This window comes from Eptesicus fuscus, chromosome 25 (assembly GCF_027574615.1).
Source record: "Eptesicus fuscus isolate TK198812 chromosome 25, DD_ASM_mEF_20220401, whole genome shotgun sequence".
Taxonomy (NCBI): Eukaryota; Metazoa; Chordata; class Mammalia; order Chiroptera; family Vespertilionidae; genus Eptesicus; species Eptesicus fuscus.
Genome location: NC_072497.1, coordinates 571,260 through 591,548, shown reverse-complemented (window position 1 = coordinate 591,548; position 20,289 = coordinate 571,260). Strand labels below are relative to the sequence as shown.

At 58.7% G+C, this 20,289-nt stretch overlaps 1 protein-coding gene across 2 annotated transcripts in view; it reads left to right on the top strand.

Moving 5' to 3' along the window:
• IREB2 (iron responsive element binding protein 2) overlaps positions 1-20,289 on the top strand; it is a 41,927-nt gene that overhangs the window by 20,056 nt on the left and 1,582 nt on the right. Inside the window, exons 7-20 of one of the 2 annotated variants that reach the window (XM_008160773.3) lie at positions 147-330; positions 1,254-1,393; positions 3,776-3,947; positions 4,429-4,529; positions 5,616-5,732; positions 6,726-6,885; positions 7,501-7,636; positions 9,491-9,575; positions 9,838-9,994; positions 11,257-11,381; positions 16,613-16,717; positions 16,802-16,944; positions 18,353-18,500; positions 18,583-18,705. In XM_008160773.3, coding sequence (XP_008158995.2) covers positions 147-330; positions 1,254-1,393; positions 3,776-3,947; positions 4,429-4,529; positions 5,616-5,732; positions 6,726-6,885; positions 7,501-7,636; positions 9,491-9,575; positions 9,838-9,994; positions 11,257-11,381; positions 16,613-16,717; positions 16,802-16,944; positions 18,353-18,500; positions 18,583-18,705 — 1,896 coding nt within the window. The remainder of the gene's footprint in view (positions 1-146; positions 331-1,253; positions 1,394-3,775; positions 3,948-4,428; positions 4,530-5,615; positions 5,733-6,725; positions 6,886-7,500; positions 7,637-9,490; positions 9,576-9,837; positions 9,995-11,256; positions 11,382-16,612; positions 16,718-16,801; positions 16,945-18,352; positions 18,501-18,582; positions 18,706-20,289) is intronic. The other variant, XM_028137945.2, reaches the window with a different exon arrangement.

The window sequence follows — 20,289 nt, the reverse complement described above, 5'->3', positions numbered from 1 at the left end:
TCTGCCGAACGGGTATGTGTAGGGTTAGTCTGTAGACTGGGACTGTGTGGGCCGATGGTCAGATATTTTAGTGTCAGTGTCTGTCTTGATGGTGAGCACGCATTCGTGTGACGCACTCACACCGCGCTTCTTTGCACGCGACCTAGTGGTGTTCGCGCGTCTTCAGGAACGTGGCCCTGATCCCCCCCGGCACGGGCCTGGCCCACCAAGTGAGCTTGGAGTACCTGTCCCGGGTGGTCTTCGAGGAAGACGCCCTCCTCTTCCCGGACAGCGTGGTGGGCACGGACTCCCACATCACCATGGTGAACGGGCTGGGCGTCCTGGGCTGGGGTGAGTACACGGCCCGCCTGCTGTTCTCGGGGCGGAGGGCGTGGGCCTTACAGGACACACACAGGTCACGTGGCCGCTGAGGCCGTGTCTATCCGGGCAGCAGGAAGGGAGAGCTTAGTTCAGGTGGGTGGACGGGAGGGCTTATTTATTTATAAATATCGTTTTATTGATCTCAGAGAGGAAAGGAGAGAGAGAGAATCATGGATCAGCTGCCTCCCGCATGCCCCCCACTAGGGATGGAGCCCACAACCTGGGCATATGCCCTGACCGGGAATCGAACCGGTGACCTCTTGGTTCCTGGGTCACCGCTCAACTGCCAGCCACACCCGGCCGGGCTAAGAGAGGGTTTGGGGAATGTGCACAGCACCCCGCATGCCGCACCCAGGGGGCGGTTAGTGTGCGGTGAAGGTGATGTGGTCACGCTTGTGTACGGTGCTTCCGTGGCTCCCCGCCTCCACACACCCAGGCTGCTCTGCCTCTGTACCAGGCCCTCACAGCCTGGTGCTGTGGCTGCCCCCCACTCCCCCCCGCCACACCCCCACACACACACCTTAGAGACGCGCTATTCCCCGAGCTTACAACACGCTGCCCCCTCTGGCCGAGCGCACTTCCTCTTTCTCAGCCCGGGGTACCACCAGCCTTCTTTTTTTTTTTTTTTTTGTCTGTGCGGTTGGCTAGGCTGCTAGAGCCTGGCCTGGGCGGGGTTCTGTTGGTATCATATTTGAGCGTAGGCCCCGACTTAGCCTAACAGGGACTCAGTGTTTCCTGAACTTAGCATAACAGTGAAAGCGGGTTCTCGCCATGTGAGCGAGGAGACGCGGGTTCCCAGCCCGGGTGGGCGCAGGGAAGCGGCTCTGAGGAGCCTGCGAAACTCCTCGTGTCCCCCGAGTCCCGTGCTCACACGTGCGTGCGTCTCGCCGCAGGGGTCGGAGGCATCGAGACGGAAGCCGTGATGCTGGGGCTGCCCGTGTCCCTCACGCTGCCCGAGGTGGTGGGGTGTGAGCTGACCGGCTCCTCCAACCCTTTCGTCACGTCCATCGACGTCGTTCTTGGCATCACCAAGGTGCGTGCCGGTGGTGCTGGCGCAACACCCCTTCGTCCTGGAGGCCCGGCCGTCGGTGTCGCTGCTCGCCGGCCTGTTCCCTCGTCCCCCTCCCAGCTGTTGGGCCACTTCCAACTCGGTGAAAGTGGCACCAGGAGGCTGACGGGCTCACCGAGGGCCCCGGGCTGGCCAGGAAGGGCCCAGCACTCCCTCCCAGCACCGGGTTCCAGAGCCCTCCCTGCCCCTGCCCCTGCCCCTGCCCCTGCCCCTGCCCCTGCCCCTGCCTCAGCACGCAGCCGGGGGCCCCGTGGGTGTTGGGGAAAGTCTAATGTCCTTTAACACGTCACGGAGTCACCTGCCCCTTCGGGACCATCGCTCTTCCCTTTCAGAAATAGCGACTGGGGCTGCGGTGGCATCAGCCTTTCTCTATAAATACGTTTTCATCTTATTTCAGAGAGGAAGGGAGAGAGAGAAAGAAACATCCATGATGAGAGCATCATGGATTGGCTGCCTCCTGCACGCCCCCCACCGGGGATCGAGCCCGCATCCCAGGGATGTGCCCTTGACCGGACTCGAACCCAGGACACTGCAGTCCACAGGCTGACGCTCTACCCACTGAGCCACACCGGCCAGGGCGCGGCGGGCTTCCTGGGGGCTGCTCTGCGTTGCTTCACAGCACTGCGCGAGGGTCCGCACAAATACGCGAGGGTCTCCAGTGAGCCGCTGTCCGCTCCCCCGCGATTCCTGGTGCTCGCTGAGTTCGTTTTGTTGTATTTCTGACACTAAGTCCACATAACGGCCTGTGTCCGAGGAGAGAGCACTGCGGGGCGTAGACTTGGTTGCTCACCAGCTCGGGCTGTGTCACACAGTGTGATCACCTGACTCCGTTTACATGATGAAGTCACGTGCACCTGGGGCCCGCTGTGCTCCCCGGGGGTCGGGGGAGGCCTTCAGGACACTCCGCAGGGAAGAAACGTGCTGCCCCCTCCCGGCATGCGTATTGATCCTTCCCCAGTTTGGGAAGCATTTGACATCTCACAGAAATGATTGATTTCGTATGGACCAAAGATCAGGAAGCTAAATTGAGAATTACAGCCTATTCCTGAAGGAAAAGGAACATCCCATTATGTTTCTGTAGAAATCGATTCTTCCCTGCAGGATCCTGAAAATTAATGTTGCCTCTCAGACCCCTCTGGCTGCATCCTTAACACAGTATCCTGAGCCGGGCTTGGACATTTTGACTTGCGGATACAAAAGTTGAATATTGAAGCTAGTCTTTGGTGGAGGTCCTGTTCTATTCATGGTCTTTGCAGGCCTTTTGCACTCGCTTTTTTCTCCATTCCTTTATTCTACTCGGGATTTAATTTTTTAAATACCCCAGATTTTACAAAGTGCGGCAGTAGAATAAAAAACTGGAGTTTCTTTTCATACAAACTTATTTATTTGGATTTTTTTATATTTCAAATTATTGATACATTCAAAGAGTATAAAAAGAGCTGCTACCGATGCTAACCGTGTTGAGTCACACTCGACATCCGAGTGCAAAAGGTTAATCCTGTGTTTTTCAAAGTGTTCAACGTGCTGTCTCATTAGTTTGGCGAAAGCAGCATCTTGGTGTAAACCTGTCTTGCTCTCGTTTGCAAAAACAATAACCGTGAATCGAAAGAGACATCGTCTCTTAGGCTTGCGTGTACATCTGTAAACTGTTTGGATCAGGTGACCCCCAGAACCTCTACCCGGTGGGCTAAGAGTCTTCATAGGTCGGAGGTGTTTTCCCTCTTGGCCAACCCCCCCCCCCCCCCCCCCCCCCCCCCCCGGCTCTCCCCACGCCAGTCTGAGCCGGTTGTACAAGTGAGGAAGGGTGAGCAGCCGCTCCGGTTGCTTGCTAGTAACTAAGAAAAAGGCCGTTAGAAGGAATTAAGTTTGGAGCCATCTGGTAAATCCCATCAAAATGGAACTCCCCTACAACGATCATGGCTGTGAATGTTTGGACAGGAGTTGGAATGTGAAGAATGTGTAAGTGTGTTCATGTACACAGTGTGATCACCGTTTGAGTATTTCATTCAGCCCCAGATGCCATCGATGGCTAGCAGCACGGTTACTTTCTGTGCTGCTCAGCGAGGAAAAGACGCACCGGGAGTCCACCCTGCACCCCAGTCTCGGAACGGGGACATGGGAACCCCAGCCATGAGCATCACGCCCTTTCCTGCCCAACACTGACGCTGACCTCCCTTCTGACTGACGGTCTATCTCAACGCCTGCTGGACCACAGCGAGCGTGTGCCATAGAACAGCACAGTCCTCTGCTTCCCTCCCTGGCAGCGGGTGGAGATCAGATTGCAGGGTTTTCGGAGAGTCCGAGCCCATCTCATTGCTAACTGTGCATCTATGTCCCTGCCCACAGCACCTCAGGCAGGCGGGAGTGGCCGGGAAGTTCGTGGAGTTCTTTGGAAGTGGAGTCTCACAGTTATCCATAGTGGATCGGACGACCATCGCCAACATGAGTCCGGAATACGGTGCTACCCTCAGCTTCTTCCCTGTGGACAATGTGACGCTAAAACACTTAGAGCACACAGGTAAGGAGACAGAAGGTCTTGCGGGTAAACACGCTGCCTTCTCGTGTGTCCGTCTGATGTGCTTCATGGTGAATCACTGCCTTGTTTCTTAATGTTCATGAAATTATGTGATTTTGGGACAATGACTTTCACATAAACCACCAGATGACTTTTTAGAGTTGGGCCTCAAACCCTAGTCTCCGCGGACCCATCGACACGCAGCTTAAAGAAAGGGGCCGAGCACAGGTCTGCGCCTCCCGTGCCCTCGGTGAGGTCCTGCCCAGCGTTCCTGGTCCTGCTGCGATCTGTGAACTGGAGGGGCTGCTGTGGAGTAACAGCTGCTCAAAAGGCTCTTGAGCGCTGTCCAGTGCTGATTCGCAAAGAAGTCAGTTCTGGGTGCTCAGTGATTTGTGACATTTGTCTCTTGCTCATCTTGGAATTCAGCACAATTTCCCCAGAGGTGTCAGAATTCCTCACTGGGTTTCTGTTGTCTGTCTTCCAGGTTTTGACAAAGCCAGACTCAAATCAATGGAGACCTACCTGAAAGCTGTGAAGCTGTTCCGAAGTGACCAGAGTGACTCGGGGGGGCCAGAGTACTCCCAGGTGAGTGCAGAGCCGTCCTGGGCGGGGGGAGCATGAGCCTGGCCACCGGGCTTCGGTCCAGCTCTGTGGTCCGTTAGCTGTGTGACCCGGACAAAGCATGTAGCCTTCCTGCCTCCGAGTCCCCATCTCTGAATGCGAAGGTGATACTGCCACACGGGATTCCTAAGAGATGAGATGCACGTTCCTTAGGACAGGCTCAGGTGCCGGGAGGCTCAGTGCTGACAGCTGTTATTGTTACTACTAGAGGCCTGGTGCACGAAATTCGTGCACGGTGGGGGGGAGGGGGGCGGTGTTCCCTCAGCCCGGCCTGCACCCTCTCCAATCCGGGACCCGTCGGGGGATGTCCCTGCGGGATTGGGCCTAAACCAGCAGTCGGACATCACTGTTACAATTCAGGACCACTGGCTCCTAACCGTTCGCCTGCCTGCCTGCCCAATCGCCCCTAACCACTCTGCCTGCTGGCCTGCTCTCCCCTACTGGCCTGATTCCCCCCCAAATTCCCTCCCCTACCGGCCTCATGGCCCACAACTGCCCTCCCCAGCCAGAGGCCCTCCACGGCCGGGGGCTGCCATTTGTGGCCGTGACGGTCAATTTGCATATTCCCTCCTTGTTAGATAGGATTGTTGTTATTCACATGTTCTCTGTGACCCTGCTCCGACTTCACTCACTAGGTTTACGTAGATTTTCATTTCAGTGAAGCTGGGAAGGAAGACTCACTGAGCCCACCTCACCCTCACACGCAGGCAGAGAGGGCGGGTCTGAGCCGAGGCAGGAAGTGCCCGGCTGCCCAGGCGCCGGTAGAGACGGCGCTGCTGTGGGCGGAAGGGCAGCGGGAAGAAGTTCACGTAGAGGATGCCGTTGTTGGTGTGGCAGTTTGCATACGCATCTGCTAGTCTTGCTTTTAGCACATTTTCATATATTTCACAAGTAAATGGGTTTTTAAACATCTTTGGTGGGTGTGTTTCCCCATTAGAACAAGTTGCATTAAAAAAGTACAATATACTTACTCTTTCTCAGAAAGCAGTGCTTGGATTGGAACCCGTCCCTACGAGCCCTGATTCCTCCTCTTCCCTCTCCCTTGCCCAGGTGATCCAGATCAACCTGAGCTCCATCGTTGCAACTGTCAGTGGTCCCAAGAGGCCGCAGGACAGAGTCGCTGTGACGGAGATGAAGAGGGACTTCCGAGCTTGCCTCAGTGAGAAGGTGGGCCTCGCCCCGTCTCTGTTCCCACTGCAGGGGCCCAGGGACAGCGGGCGGGTCTCAGGCAGCCGTCCACACGGGGTCCTTAAGTTTTCAACTGGAAGGCTGGTTTCTTAGTCACATGCTCTGTCTCACATGCGGGATACTGCGTGGCTGTGGCGCTCCCTGGCGTGTTCCCACCGTCTCAGACATTCCTGTGCAATCTCTAGCCTCTGACATGTGGCTGCCGACTCAAGGAAAACACCACCCGCCTGAGATGCGTGGCTTCACGGCCTCTGTGCTGAAGGCTGGTCCCTCGCTGTCTTTCCAAAGCTGTAGTTTTTACAATTTGTTGATTTTCTTGTGGGAAATGTCAGGCTCGTACAGGAATAAAACAGGGTCGTGAATTCCCATGGGCCTTGCTCCAACTGTCGCCAGCTCTAGCAGATTCCACACGCGCGCACACACACGCACACAGTCATTGGGAGCAAATCCTCGGGGCCATTTTAACCAAGAGCTGGTCCCGCCCTGAGGATGGCTGTGGCAGGGATGGTTGAGAACCGGAGCTGAGGGAGAGCCGGGCCGCGAGGCTGGGCTCGCAGCAGAGAGGACTGGGCAGCGGACGCCTCGTGGTGGCACACGCAGGGTCCAGCTGAGTCACAGCTGCTGCCCGTCCCGGCCGTCAGCACCTCACACACGCGTCTGATGTCCAGTGTTCAATCCTCACGTGTATTTTTTTTCCCTTTTTTTCCTTTATATGTTTTTATTGATTTCAGAGAGGAAGGGAAGGGAGAGAGAGAGAGGAACATCCATGATGAGAGAGGATCATGGATCGGCTGCCTCCTGCACGCCCCACACTGGGGATCGAGCCTGCAACCCGGGCATGTGCCCTTGACCGGAATCGAACCTGGGACCCTTCAGTCCGCAGGCCGAGGCTCTATCCACTGAGCGACACTGGCCAGGGCCGTGTTTTCTCTCCGTGTCAGAACATGCTCACGTTAGTGGGAATCTCTCCAGGCTGGATTCCGAGGCTTCCAGATTGCGGCCGAGAAGCAGTGCGACGCCGTCTCTCTCCACTACGAAGGCAGTGACTACCGCCTGTCGCACGGGGCCGTGGTCGTCGCCGCGGTCACCAGCTGCACCAACAACTGCAACCCGTCCGTCATGCTGGCGGCAGGTAGGGGGCGCTTCAAGGCCACCCGTCGTCCTCGCAGAGTTACCGTCACTCTGCCCCTCGGGCGGTGGTGAGGGCTGGTGCCCGACAGGCTGGGCGTCGAGGGCGTTCTGGGCTTCAGTTAGTCTTCAGGGGCCTAAGGCTGACGTGTGTGACCAGTTTTCTTTTTACCACACGGAGGGCACATTATACCTTACACGTCTGTTAGTTCAGGCCGTATCTGCCTCTGCTCACCAGGAGGACGGACCAGCAGGTCTGGTGTCTGCGGGAGTTGCCCTGGCTGTGCTGGACCCCTGAGCCTGAGAGAGGAGACACTGACAGGGCTGCCACGCCGTCCGTTGTGTGTACGCGACACGTGGTTAATGTGGGCACCGTGTCCCGTTACTAAGTGGCTTCATTATTGTGATGGTGGCGACGGGGACAGCTCAGTCCATGTCGGGCGTGAGCCTGTGCCCGGGCCGCGCCTCCTGCCCCGTTGGTCTCAGATGGAACGAGTCGGGGGGCGAGATGGGAAATAAGTGTGTGACTGGGGACCTCCCTCCTGGGAGCTGCTGAACGGCCTGTCTTGTCCCCCGATGTGGGCAGCAGCGCCACGGCCACCCTGTTTGTCCCGGGCAGGTCTCCTGGCGAAGAAGGCGGTGGAGGCGGGTCTGCGGGTGCAGCCCTACATCAGGACCAGCCTGGCGCCCGGCAGCGGGATGGTCACGCATTACCTCAGCTCCAGCGGCGTGCTGCCGTACCTGCGCCGGCTCGGGTAAGCCACGTCCTCTGCCGCGTCGTCCTCCCTGCCGTCCACGTGGGCCCAGCAGTGACGGAGCTGCGCGTCGGGGCCCGTCATGCAGAGGAGAGAGGAAGGATAGGCTTAGTCCTGCAGTCCCCTGGCCGTTGCCACGCGTCCCCTGAGGCCTTGCCCTCAGCAGACACGCGGGGCCCAGTCCGCGGCAGGCAGGGTGCCGGCGGGAGAGGTGTGGCGGGAGGACGGGCAGGTCAAACCAGGTGACGGTGACGGCCAGGGCTGGTGCCGGCCAGGGCGTGCTCTCCGAGCCCGGAGGGCAGCTTTCGGGAAGGAATGCCGCTCTACAGGTTGCAGTGTTAACTGAGTAAGGTGTCTTTTTAAAAAAAACTTTTATTGATTTCAAAGAGAGAGAGAGAAATAGCAGCGATGAGGGGCAGTTATGGATTGGCTGCCTCCTGCACGCGCCCCATTGGGGATGAAGCCCACAGCCCAGGTGTGTGCCCTGACTGGGAATCGAACCTCTTGGTTCTTGGGTCGACGCTCAACCACTGAGCCACGCCAGGCGGGCTCAAACATACTGTCTTACATGAATCGTAAATTCCTCGCAAGCCGGATACGTTTTATGTTTTTGTGGGGTGTTTTGTTTTTTTTAATTTAGAAGAGCGTCTGAAAGTAATTCTGTGGGTTATATGTGCGTATTTTTCGTTCTATCATCTTGAAGTTTCTGTCAGGGACTTTTCTTGGCCTGAGTGGTTGAGGGAAAAGATTGACCTGTCAGTCCCGGCCGCAGAGCCGCTCGGGCCTCTCAGAGGTCAGGTGACACTCCTCAGTGTGAGCCCTCTGGAAGGACGTGCAGGACACGGTTTGGGTCGTGTTCCCAGCGCAGAGGCTGAGGCCTTGCTTACAGTGTCAGGTGCAGCTCATCACATCCCCCTGGGGCAGCCTCAGCCCTGGCTCCTCCGAGTGTGCCCCTCCGGCTGTGTCCCTCCGAGTGTGCCCCTCCCGGCGTGCCCCTCCGAGTGTGCCCCTCCGGCTGTGCCCCTCCGAGTGTGCCCCTCCGGGTGTGCCCCTCTGGGTGTGCCCCTCCCGGTGTGCCCCTCTGAGTGTGCCCCTCCGGCTGTGCCCCTCCCGGTGTGCCCCTCCGGGTGTGCCCCTCCCGGTGTGCCCCTCCGGGTGTGCCCTCTGAGTGTGTCCCTCTGGGTGTGCCCCTCCCGGCGTGCCCCTCTGAGTGTGCCCCTCCGGCTGTGCCCCTCTGAGTGTGCTCCTCCCAGTGTGCCCCTCCGGCTGTGCCCCTCTGAGTGTGCTCCTCCCAGTGTGCCCCTCCGGCTGTGCCCCTCCGGCTGTGCCCCTCCCAGTGTGCCCCTCCGGCTGTGCCCCTCTGAGTGTGCCCCTCCCGGCGTGCCCCTCCGGCTGTGCCCCTCTGAGTGTGCCCCTCCGGGTGTGCCCCTCTGAGCGTGCCCCTCCCAGTGTGCCCCTCCAGCTGTGCCCCTCTGAGTGTGCCCCTCCCAGTGTGCCCCTCCAGCTGTGCCCCTCTGAGTGTGCTCCTCCCAGTGTGCCCTTCCGAGCGTGCCCCTCCAGCTGTGCCCCTCTGAGTGTGCTCCTCCCAGTGTGCCCCTCTGAGTGTGCCCCTCCCAGTGTGCCCCTCTGAGTGTGCCCCTCCAGCTGTGCCCCTCCCGGTGTGTCCTCCGAGTGTGCGTGTGGGCAGTGGGCAGCCAGGGCGGCCTCGGCCCCGGGTTGGGAGGGGAGCGAACGGCACGGCCGGTCTGCGTCACGACTCCTCGGGTAGCGGGTGACAGCGAGGAAGGAAGCTGACCTGCCCTCCGCACGCACGCGTGGTGGTGCTCTGGCCAACCGGGTGCCTTTCTGCCGCAGATTTGAAGTCGTCGGCTATGGCTGTTCGACGTGCGTGGGCAACACGGGGCCCTTGTCCGAAGCCGTTCTGAGTGCCGTGAGACAGGTAACGAGAGCCACACGCTTCCTCACGGGCTTCGTCTGCTGGTGCGTTTATACTCTAGTCCTCGCGCCGTCCATTTAAAATAACTAGAAGGGTCACGTTGTGATTCTCGAAATCATTCTTTAAAACGTGAGGCGTTATTCCGCTTATTTGTGTCGTAACTGGAACTGGGCTCCTGGCTGTCCGCCCAGCAGTGTCCTGGGGAGGCTGCTCTGTGGCCCTCCACGTCGCGCCGCCTCTCACACGGACCCTGTGTGTGTTTCAGGGGGACCTGGTCACCTGTGGCGTTCTGTCTGGAAACAAAAACTTCGAAGGGCGTCTTTGCGACTGCGTCCGCGCCACCTACCTTGCCTCTCCGCCCTTGGTGGTCGCGTACGCCATCGCCGGCACCGTGAACATAGACTTCCGGACCGAGCCTCTCGGTACGTCCCGGACACGTGCTCACAGGCGCTCCCGGTGTTGGGTCCGTGTTGGGTCGTCGTGTTGTAGATGCTGCGGACCCCGTTCCTCCTTCGGATCGTTCCAGGGGCTTGTCCCACACGCGGTGTGAGCTTCCGCATTGGAAGGCGGAGGACACAATGTGCGCGCAGTCGGGTCTCCGCCGCGGAAGCCTGCAGCGCCGGTTGCCGATAACGCACCTGGCTTCTTGGTGTGTCTTCGGCGCGGTCTTGAGGGAGTTCCTTTTTATTTTTTCCTTCCTTTCCTGAGCCCAGAGAAAGACAGATGCTCCTCTGTATTGTTAGCTGCAACTGTGCCGGCCCCACTTTAGGTGCTTCTCGTGTTTTATTTTTTCCAACAGCTCACATGCACCATCAGTAAAACTCACTTTTCAGGCGAGAAACAGGCCGGTTAAATGCATCTAAGACCACACCGACAGTTAAAGGGCAGAGGCTCAGGATTGGAACCTTCTGGCTCCTGAGAAGAGCTGATTCACAGTAACCGCCCTCTGAAATCATTCCAACATTACCACACTAGACCCCCATCAAGTTTTCTGGAAGCCAATAGGGACCCCTTACTATTCTTTTTTTTTTTTTTTTTTTAATATATTTTATTGATTTTTTACAGAGAGGAAGAGAGAGGGATAGAGAGTTAGAAACATCGATGAGAGAGAAACATCCATCAGCTGCCTCTTGCACACCCCCTACTGGGGATGTGCCCGCAACCAAGGTACATGCCCTTGACCGGAATCGAACCTGGGACCTTGAGTCCGCAGGCCGACGCTCTATCCACTGAGCCAAACCGGTTTCGGCCCCCTTACTATTCTCATGGCACCCAGTTTTATGTGCAGATAACATCCATCCATGCACAGAACCTACTAGGTGACACGTCCACCCTCTGGAGCTGTGCCAGAACCGCCTGCTTACTGTTACCTGGAAGTTCCTGGAGCAATCACAGCTCCACACGCTTTAGAACTGCATCCCTCCTGGGCCTCAGTTAACATCAGTAACCTGCTTATTATCAGACAGTGTTTCTGATCTTCCCCCGCCAGGACCTAGCAGGTACCGTTTCATGTGCCTCAGGCATGCCACAGCCCTGGCCACCGACACGGGCGTCGAGCTGGGCTGAGCTGAGGACTGGACATGCGCTTTGCCCTGGTTGACGGAAGAGCAACGCCACCAGCCAGGTGTCTCCTTGCCCGTTGCCAGGGGGTTGGGAGTTACGCTTTGTATTCATTTTTCACCAGGCACGGACCCCGCCGGCAAGCACATCTACCTGCACGACATCTGGCCGAGCCGAGAGGAGGTCCAGCAGGTGGAGGAGGAGCAGGTCCTGTGCTCCGTGTTCCAGGCGCTGAAGGAGAAGATGGAGGTCAGAGCTCCGGGCTTCCCGTGGTCCATCGCGGGCCGTGTTGGCGTCGCTCCTCGTGGTCTCCGAGGAGGACAGACGTCTCCGTGGCGCGGTTTGGCATGCGCGGTCTGAAGCAGAGGGTCGTTTGACATCTGGAATCTAATACCTGAGAGAACAGCTTGGACGAGCGTTTGTTTTATCGCTTACTAGACGTGCAGCCAGCTGGCGGGGCTCAGCGGCTGAGCATCGGCCCGGAACCAAGAGGTCCCTGGCTGATCCCCGGTCAGGGCTCACGCCCGGGTCACTCGGTCCCCAGTGTGGGGCGTGTGGGAGGCACCAGTCGATCGATGATGATTCTCTCGTCGATGTTTCTGTTTCTCACTGTAAACTACCCTTGCTTGTCACTCTTACTGAAATGGTTCAAAATTCAAAAGAATTGGGTGCAAACAAGGACATCTCCCACTCACTCTTCTCAGGTGTCCGATCCCCAAGCGTCTCCCAGAGAGGGTTATGCGCACACAGGCATAAGACAACACAAACAGGAGGCAGAACAGGCATCTGTGCACTCACCTGTTTATCGAGCACCTGCTCTGCGGTCAGCCTGTGTCTGTGCACAAAACAGAATTCTCATGGGAGAGGTAGGCAGTGACTAGTGCACAGAACGACGAGTTAAGTTACACAGTATGTTAAAAAGCGGTACAGGCTATGGAAAATATAGATAAAAATATAGGACAAAGAACCAGTTGTGCAAAATGGGGGTACGCTGCAGTTGTATGTGGGAGGGCTGAAAACACGGCCTTGAGCGAAGGTTAAAGGTGAGCAGGTTGGTCATGTGCCTGGGCCCAGAGCGAGGCTTTCCCGGCCTGAGGAGGGGACCTGTAGGAGGATCGCTGGCTCCACAGGAAGTGAGGGTGGCGGGAGGAAGTGATGGCAGCAAGGGGCGGAGCAGCCCGAGGGAGTTAGTGGTCTTTGCTCTCAGTGGAGTGAAGGGGAGTGTCGTGGGGAGTAGCGGGAGTCTGGGAGGGAGGTATGTCGTCAGGAGGCTGGGAAGGGAGGTGTGCCGTGAGGAGGCTGGAAGGGAGGTGTGTCGTCAGGAGGCGTGGAGGGAGGTGTGTCATCAGGAGGTGTGGAGGGAGGTGTGTCATCAGGAGGTGGGGAGGGAGGTGTGTCGTCAGGAGGCTGGGAGGGAGGTGTGTCGTCAGGAGGCGGGAAGGGAGGTGTGTCGTCAGGAGGCGGGAAGGGAGGTGTGTCATCAGGAGGTGTGGAGGGAGGTGTGTCATCAGGAGGTGGGGAGGGAGGTGTGTCGTCAGGAGGCTGGGAGGGAGGTGTGTCGTCAGGAGGCGGGAAGGGAGGTGTGTCGTCAGGAGGCGGGAAGGGAGGTGTGTCGTCAGGAGGCGTGGAGGGAGGTGTGTCGTCAGGAGGCGGGGAGGGAGGTGTGTCGTCAGGAGGCGTGGAGGGAGGTGTGTCATCAGGAGGCTGGGAGGGAGGTGTGTCGTCAGGAGGCGGGAAGAGAGGTGTGTCGTCAGGAGGCGGGAAGAGAGGTGTGTCGTCAGGAGGCGGGAAGAGAGGTGTGTCGTCAGGAGGTTGGGAGGGAGGTGTGTCGTCAGGAGGCGGGAAGGGAGGTGTGTCATCAGGAGGCGTGGAGGGAGGTGTGTCGTCAGGAGGCTGGGAGGGAGGTGTGTCGTCAGGAGGCGGGAAGAGAGGTGTGTCGTCAGGAGGCGGGGAGGGAGGTGTGTCAGGAGGCGGGAAGGGAGGTGTGTCATCAGGAGGCTGGGAGGGAGGTGTGTCGTCAGGAGGCTGGGAGGGAGGTGTGTCATCAGGAGGCGTGGAGGGAGGTGTGTCGTCAGGAGGCGGGAAGGGAGGTGTGTCGTCAGGAGGCGGGAAGAGAGGTGTGTCGTCAGGAGGCTGGGAGGGAGGTGTGTCAGGAGGCGGGAAGAGAGGTGTGTCATCAGGAGGCTGGGAGGGAGGTGTGTCAGGAGGTTGGAAGGGAGGTGTGTCGTCAGGAGGCGGGGAGGGAGGTGTGTCATCAGGAGGCGGGAAGGGAGGTGTGTCGTCAGGAGGCTGGGAGGGAGGTGTGTCGTCAGGAGGCGGGAAGAGAGGTGTGTCATCAGGAGGCGGGAAGAGAGGTGTGTCGTCAGGAGGCTGGGAGGGAGGTGTGTCAGGAGGTTGGAAGGGAGGTGTGTCGTCAGGAGGCGGGGAGGGAGGTGTGTCATCAGGAGGCGGGAAGGGAGGTGTGTCATCAGGCGTGGAGGGAGGTGTGTCATCAGGAGGCGGGAAGGGAGGTGTGTCGTCAGGAGGCTGGGAGGGAGGTGTGTCGTCAGGAGGCGGGAAGAGAGGTGTGTCATCAGGAGGCGGGGAGGGAGGTGTGTCGTCAGGAGGCGGGAAGAGAGGTGTGTCGTCAGGAGGCGTGGAGGGAGGTGTGTCATCATGAGGTTGGGAGGGAGGTGTGTCGTCAGGAGGCGGGAAGGGAGGTGTGTCATCAGGAGGCGTGGAAGGAGGTGTGTCGTCAGGAGGCTGGGAGGGAGGTGTGTCGTCAGGAGGCGGGAAGAGAGGTGTGTCGTCAGGAGGCGGGGAGGGAGGTGTGTCAGGAGGCGGGAAGAGAGGTGTGTCATCAGGAGGCGTGGAGGGAGGTGTGTCATCAGGAGGCGTGGAGGAAGGTGTGTCGTCAGGAGGCTGGGAGGGAGGTGTGTCGTCAGGAGGCGGGAAGAGAGGTGTGTCATCAGGAGGCGGGGAGGGAGGTGTGTCGTCAGGAGGCGGGAAGAGAGGTGTGTCGTCAGGAGGCGTGGAGGGAGGTGTGTCATCAGGAGGTTGGGAGGGAGGTGTGTCGTCAGGAGGCGGGAAGAGAGGTGTGTCATCAGGAGGCGGGGAGGGAGGTGTGTCGTCAGGAGGCGGGAAGAGAGGTGTGTCGTCAGGAGGCTGGGAGGGAGGTGTGTCAGGAGGTTGGAAGGGAGGTGTGTCATCAGGAGGCGGGAAGGGAGGTGTGTCATCAGGCGTGGAGGGAGGTGTGTCATCAGGAGGCGGGAAGAGAGGTGTGTCGTCAGGAGGCGGGGAGGGAGGTGTGTCGTCAGGAGGCTGGGAGGGAGGTGTGTCAGGAGGCGGGAAGAGAGGTGTGTCATCAGGAGGCTGGGAGGGAGGTGTGTCAGGAGGTTGGAAGGGAGGTGTGTCGTCAGGAGGCGGGAAGAGAGGTGTGTCGTCAGGAGGCGGGGAGGGAGGTGTGTCGTCAGGAGGCTGGGAGGGAGGTGTGTCAGGAGGCGGGAAGAGAGGTGTGTCATCAGGAGGCTGGGAGGGAGGTGTGTCAGGAGGTTGGAAGGGAGGTGTGTCGTCAGGAGGCGGGGAGGGAGGTGTGTCATCAGGAGGCGGGAAGGGAGGTGTGTCATCAGGAGGCGTGGAGGGAGGTGTGTCATCAGGAGGCGTGGAGGAAGGTGTGTCGTCAGGAGGCTGGGAGGGAGGTGTGTCGTCAGGAGGCGGGAAGAGAGGTGTGTCATCAGGAGGCGTGGAGGGAGGTGTGTCAGGAGGCGGGAAGGGAGGTGTGTCGTCAGGAGGCGGGGAGGGAGGTGTGTCATCAGGAGGCGGGAAGGGAGGTGTGTCATCAGGAGGCGTGGAGGGAGGTGTGTCATCAGGAGGCGTGGAGGAAGGTGTGTCGTCAGGAGGCTGGGAGGGAGGTGTGTCGTCAGGAGGCGGGAAGAGAGGTGTGTCATCAGGAGGCGGGGAGGGAGGTGTGTCGTCAGGAGGCTGGGAGGGAGGTGTGTCGTCAGGAGGCGGGAAGAGAGGTGTGTCATCGGGAGTCTGGGAGGGAGGTATGTCGTCAGGAGGCTGGGAAGGGAGGTGTGCCGTCAGGAGGCTGGCTCTGTGGACTGAGACGCGCTGGGGGTCAGGGGCGGTGAGGAGGGAGCAGGGACGTCGAGTTCCAGCACAGGCGATGCAGGGCCCTCGGTGCTGAGCAATGGGCACTGGCGTGTGGTTGGGGAGGACAGATACACAGGGAGGTGGTGGGACAGATCTAAAGCAGAGGCTTTTCTGTCCTGTCCTTCATGGTGAGCAGCAGCACACACACACAAACACACACACACACACACACACAGCACATTCATACACATAGTACACGCACAGCGCACTCATACACATAGCACACACACGCACATAGAGCACTCGTATACATAGCACACACACACGCACAGCACACACAACACAAACAGCGCACTCACACAGCACGCACAGCACACTCATACACAGCACGCACACAGCACTCGCACACATAGCACACATAGCACACACACACAGAGCACACACAGCGCACTCACACACACAGCACACTCCTCTTCAGCAGCGTGTGTGGATCTTTCTAACTTCTCCAGCTTCCTTTGCTTCATTAAGGTTTTGGTTTTTTGTGGGTTTTTTATCCTCACCCAAGGATGTGCCATTGATTTTTAGGGAGAGAGAGACATCAATCAGCTGCCTCCCTTTCTCACCCCAACTGGGCACGGACCGAAACGTAGGTAGGTGCCCTGACTTGGGATCGAACCCGCAACCTGTTGGTGCACGGGCTGACGCTCCAACCGAGCCACCTGGTCAGGGTGGGTTCTGCAGCCTTTTGTGTTCAGTTTATAATAAAACTTAACTCTGAAGGTGTTCCTGAAAATACAGCGTGCTGGCATTGGATGCACACGGGCGATTCCTAGCACTGCCATGATGGTTTATTTTTTTAAATATATTTATTGACTTCAGAGAGGAAGGGAGAGGGAGAGAGAAATATCAGTGATGAGAGAGAATCATGGATCAGCTGCCTTCTGCACGCCCCCTCCTGGGGATTGAGCCCAAAACCCGGGCCTGTGCCCTGATCAGAATCGAACTCAGGACCCTTCAGTCCGCAGGCTGACGTTCTGTCCACAGAGCAACACAGCGAGGATGCCCTAATGGTTTATTTTTATATTGGTTGATTTCAGAGAGGGAGGGAGAAGGAGAGAGAGATAGAAACATCAGTGATGAAAGAAAATCATTGATTGGCTGCCTCCTGCACGCCCCCCACTGTGGATCAAGCCCACAACCCAGGCACGTGCCCTTGGCCGGAATCGAACCCGGGACCCTTCAGTCCGCTGGCTGACGCTCTATCCACTGAGCCACACGGCGAGGGCGCCATGATGGTTTAGAATGCGCCGTTCACCTTCCTTAGGAAATGGGGAAGGCCTGAGTAATTTTATTCTGTGACCACTGCATAAGCCTCTTGTTCTGACCCCTCTTGTATTCTCCCACAGACAGGTGACAAGCGGTGGAATTCCCTGGAGGCACCCGATTCGGTCTTGTTTCCGTGGGACGCAAAGTCCACGTACATCCGGTGTCCCTCGTTTTTTGACAAGCTTGTAAGTACGGTCATTCTTCCTGTCTGAGAGGCGGTTGTGAGGTAACACCGTGGAGTTCAGTGCCTCCCCCTTCCTTCCCTTTAGACCAAAGAGCCGGCCGCCCCGCAGCCCATCGAGAACGCGCACGTCCTGCTGCACCTGGGGGACGCCGTCACCACCGACCACATCTCCCCCGCGGGGAGCATCTCCCGCAGCAGCGCCGCCGCCAAGTACCTGACGAACAGAGGGTGGGTGCCACGGCCGCTCCTTCCCGGGCGTGTCCTCTGCAGGGAGCGCCCGCCGCCTGGCGCCCGGGGCAGGGCGGTGGGCACGCCGTAACGGGGGCCTCGCGCACCTGCCTCTGCTGAGAGCCTTACAAGTGGAAGTTGATTGAAATAGAGCCCTCGTGGTCTACATGAAAAGCCGATCGGAAATGAGATGTGTTTCCGTGCTGCTTTGTTGAAACGTCGGTGTGGCCCTGGGGGTTGGCTCTGGCCGCCCTCCTGTGGGGGGCGCGGACTGTAATGTGCTTGGCGGGCTGTAGAGCGAGTGCACGTTTGTGAGGCTGGGCTGGGCTGGTGTCACATCAAAAGCCAGGTGTGTTTTTCAGTCCTCACTCAAGGAGAAGTTTCTCATTGATTCTAGAGAGAGGAAGGGAGAAACATTGATGGGAGAGAGAAACATTGGTCAGTTGCCACACGTATACGCCCGGCCGGAGATCGAACCCACGGCCTGGGTGTGTGCCCTGACCAAGAATTGAACCCGCCACCTCTCTGTGCATGGGACACCACTCCAACCGCCTGGGCCATACCAACCAGGGCAAGGCAGGTCTCACCATGTCACTACATCCCACATCTTGTCTAATAAAGAGGGAGTATGCTAATTGACCATCACACCCTCACAAAGATGGCGGCGCCCACAGCCACAAGATGGTGGTGCCCAGTCCCCTCAGCCGCCCAGGGCCGGCCTGAGGCACAGGCAGGCCTTGGATGGCGGCTTCCCAGCTGCCCAGGGCTGGCTAAGGCTCAGGTAACCAGGGCCGGCTGAGGCTTGTGCTGCCGGCAGTGGCAGCAGCAGAGGTGTGATGGGGCTGATCACTGGGTTGCCTCTTGCCCCTGAGCATTCCCAGACTGTGAGAGGGGGCAGGTCGGGCTGAAGGACCCTCCCTCCCAGTGCATGAATTTTCATGCACCGGGCCTCTGGTCGGTTTGTCAGAGTACAGGGGCGGAGAGTGTGAGGACGGCATGGAGAGGCGGTCGGCACAGCCTAGATGCAGAAAACCATGCCCTGAAGTACAAGGGGACAGAGAGACATTAAAAGAGCGGGATGAACGCGATGAATTCATGAACTGTATTTGGGTCCTGATTGGAACAAACCATCACAAAGGAACGGAGACAGTCAGGGACCGTAGAGTGTTAACTGGCTGCCTGATGGTAAAAAGTCGTGACTTCTTTTGTCGTCTTTTTGCTTTTTTGCTATTGGTGGTCTTTTTAAGGGTCCCTGTCTCCTAGAGAAAGGACCTGAAATGTGTACCGTTCAGACACGCTGAGTTCCTTGGGCGTTCGCTGTCCGGTTTTCCCTGCTTGCGTAGATGCTGGGAATTTTCTGTAATTAAGTGCGTTGGAGGAAGTGTTACGACTCCTGGCTTTCTTGCAGCCTTACCCCCCGAGAATTCAACTCCTACGGAGCCCGGAGAGGCAACGACGCTGTGATGACAAGAGGCACTTTCGCAAACATCAAGCTTTTCAATAAGTTCATCGGGAAGCCGGCCCCCAAAACCATCCATTTCCCGTCAGGACAGACGGTAAGGGGGCGTGCAGAGCGTGGAGACCGTGCTGGCCGCGCCGGGCTGTGTGTGAAGGCCCTTGGTTTGTCTTCGTCCACAGCTGGATGTGTTCGAGGCGGCAGAGCTGTACCAGAAGGAAGGCGTCCCGCTCATCATCCTCGCGGGAAAGAAGTACGGCTCCGGGAGCTCCCGAGACTGGGCGGCCAAGGGCCCGTATCTGCTGGTACCGAGTCTTACATTTCCTCTCAGCTTCAGGGTTACCTGCTCCCGCAGCACACTCTCCAGGCGTATTTTACCCTTTTGGGCTTTTGGGCTTGTTTTGATCTCATAATGTGTGTGGGTTTTATGAGTGATCTTACATAAGCTAGTTGCATTAATATTCTGAACTTGAGCCTTTTTTTAAAATATATTTTATTGATTTTTTACAGAGAGGAAGAAAGAGGGAGAGAGAGTTAGAAACATCGATGAGAGAGAAACATCGATCAGCTGCCTCCTGCACACCCCCCTACTGGGGATGTGCCCGCAACCAAGGTCCATGCCCTTGACCGGAATCGAACCCAGGACCCTTCAGTCCACAGGCCGACGCTCTATCCACTGAGCCACACCGGCCAGGGCGGCCTTTTCTTACTTGAGGAAATGGGGAGTGATGTGTCCCCACTGGCAGCTTTATGTGCCGGGCCCCCCTTGCACTTCCTCTTCTCAGATTTGCTCCAGGGAGGTGCACGCTCCGAGGTGTGGGCCCAGTTGTACTCGGTTTCCCCGCGTGGCGCTGACGGGGCCTGGCCGTCTGCCAGGGAGCGTCTCCTGAGACAGCTCCTCGGGGGGCAGCAGCGGGACGGCGGGCGAGCACTGTGTGTGCATGCGTGGCACGTGTCCCCCGCCACCTCAGACGTCGGGCGCGAGTGGGTCCCTGCAGGTGTGGTGGTCGGAGGCTGGCCTCACCCCTCTCGGCCTCGTGTGCGTGAGGCTTCGTCTTCTCATCCTAACGCCCTGAATGGACAGCCTGGGTGGTGGGCGCACGCAGCTCCTTCTGAGCTTTTACAAGGGCCGTGAATGTCAGTGATCGGCGTAGCCAGCCTTCCTTCCTTCCTTCCTTCTGAGATGTTCTTCGTCTTCGCTTCTTATGTTCTGGGCCTCCTCCTGTCACATGGTCCCTGCCTGTCCGCTCATTGGACACTGACACGCAGGTGGCACGGCTGGGCTGGGCTGGGCCGGGCCGGGCAGTGTGGGCCTCCTCCTGTCACATGGTCCCTGCCTGTCTGCTCATTGGACACTAACATGCAGATGGCACGGCTGGGCCGGGCAGTGTGGGCCTTGCTCGGGTGACGATGGGGGTCAGCAGCGAAGTGTTCCCTCTGAGCCGTTCAGTGTCCTGAGGGCTGGAGCCCCTCGGGACACGGCTCAGCATCGCGCTTACGCCAGAGGGCCCCTCACCGCCTCCTGGGCCAGTCCTCGTCTCAGACCCACGGACAGGGGGGCGCGCCCCAGGGGGCGGAAACCCCTTCTCGGGGGTCCAGGTTTGCACACAAACATGCACCGTGTGTCGGGGGGTAACTTCGGAGGGTGAGCAGTGGGGACGGTGTGATGGGGGGTGTCTAACAAAGGCTCCTGAGGGGGCGGCGATTTTTGACAGTTGAGAAGCTGGGCCTAGAGCTGCTCTGGCTGCTTCTCCAGAGAGAAGCCCTCTTGGGGCGCAGGACGGGCGCAGAGCTTCCTGCCAGCACCCGGGCGGAGCCTTGTCCTCTGGGTGGGCCGGGCCTTCCCGGCGTCGTGTGTCCCCTGCACTCGGCATTGTCTGCGCAGGCGC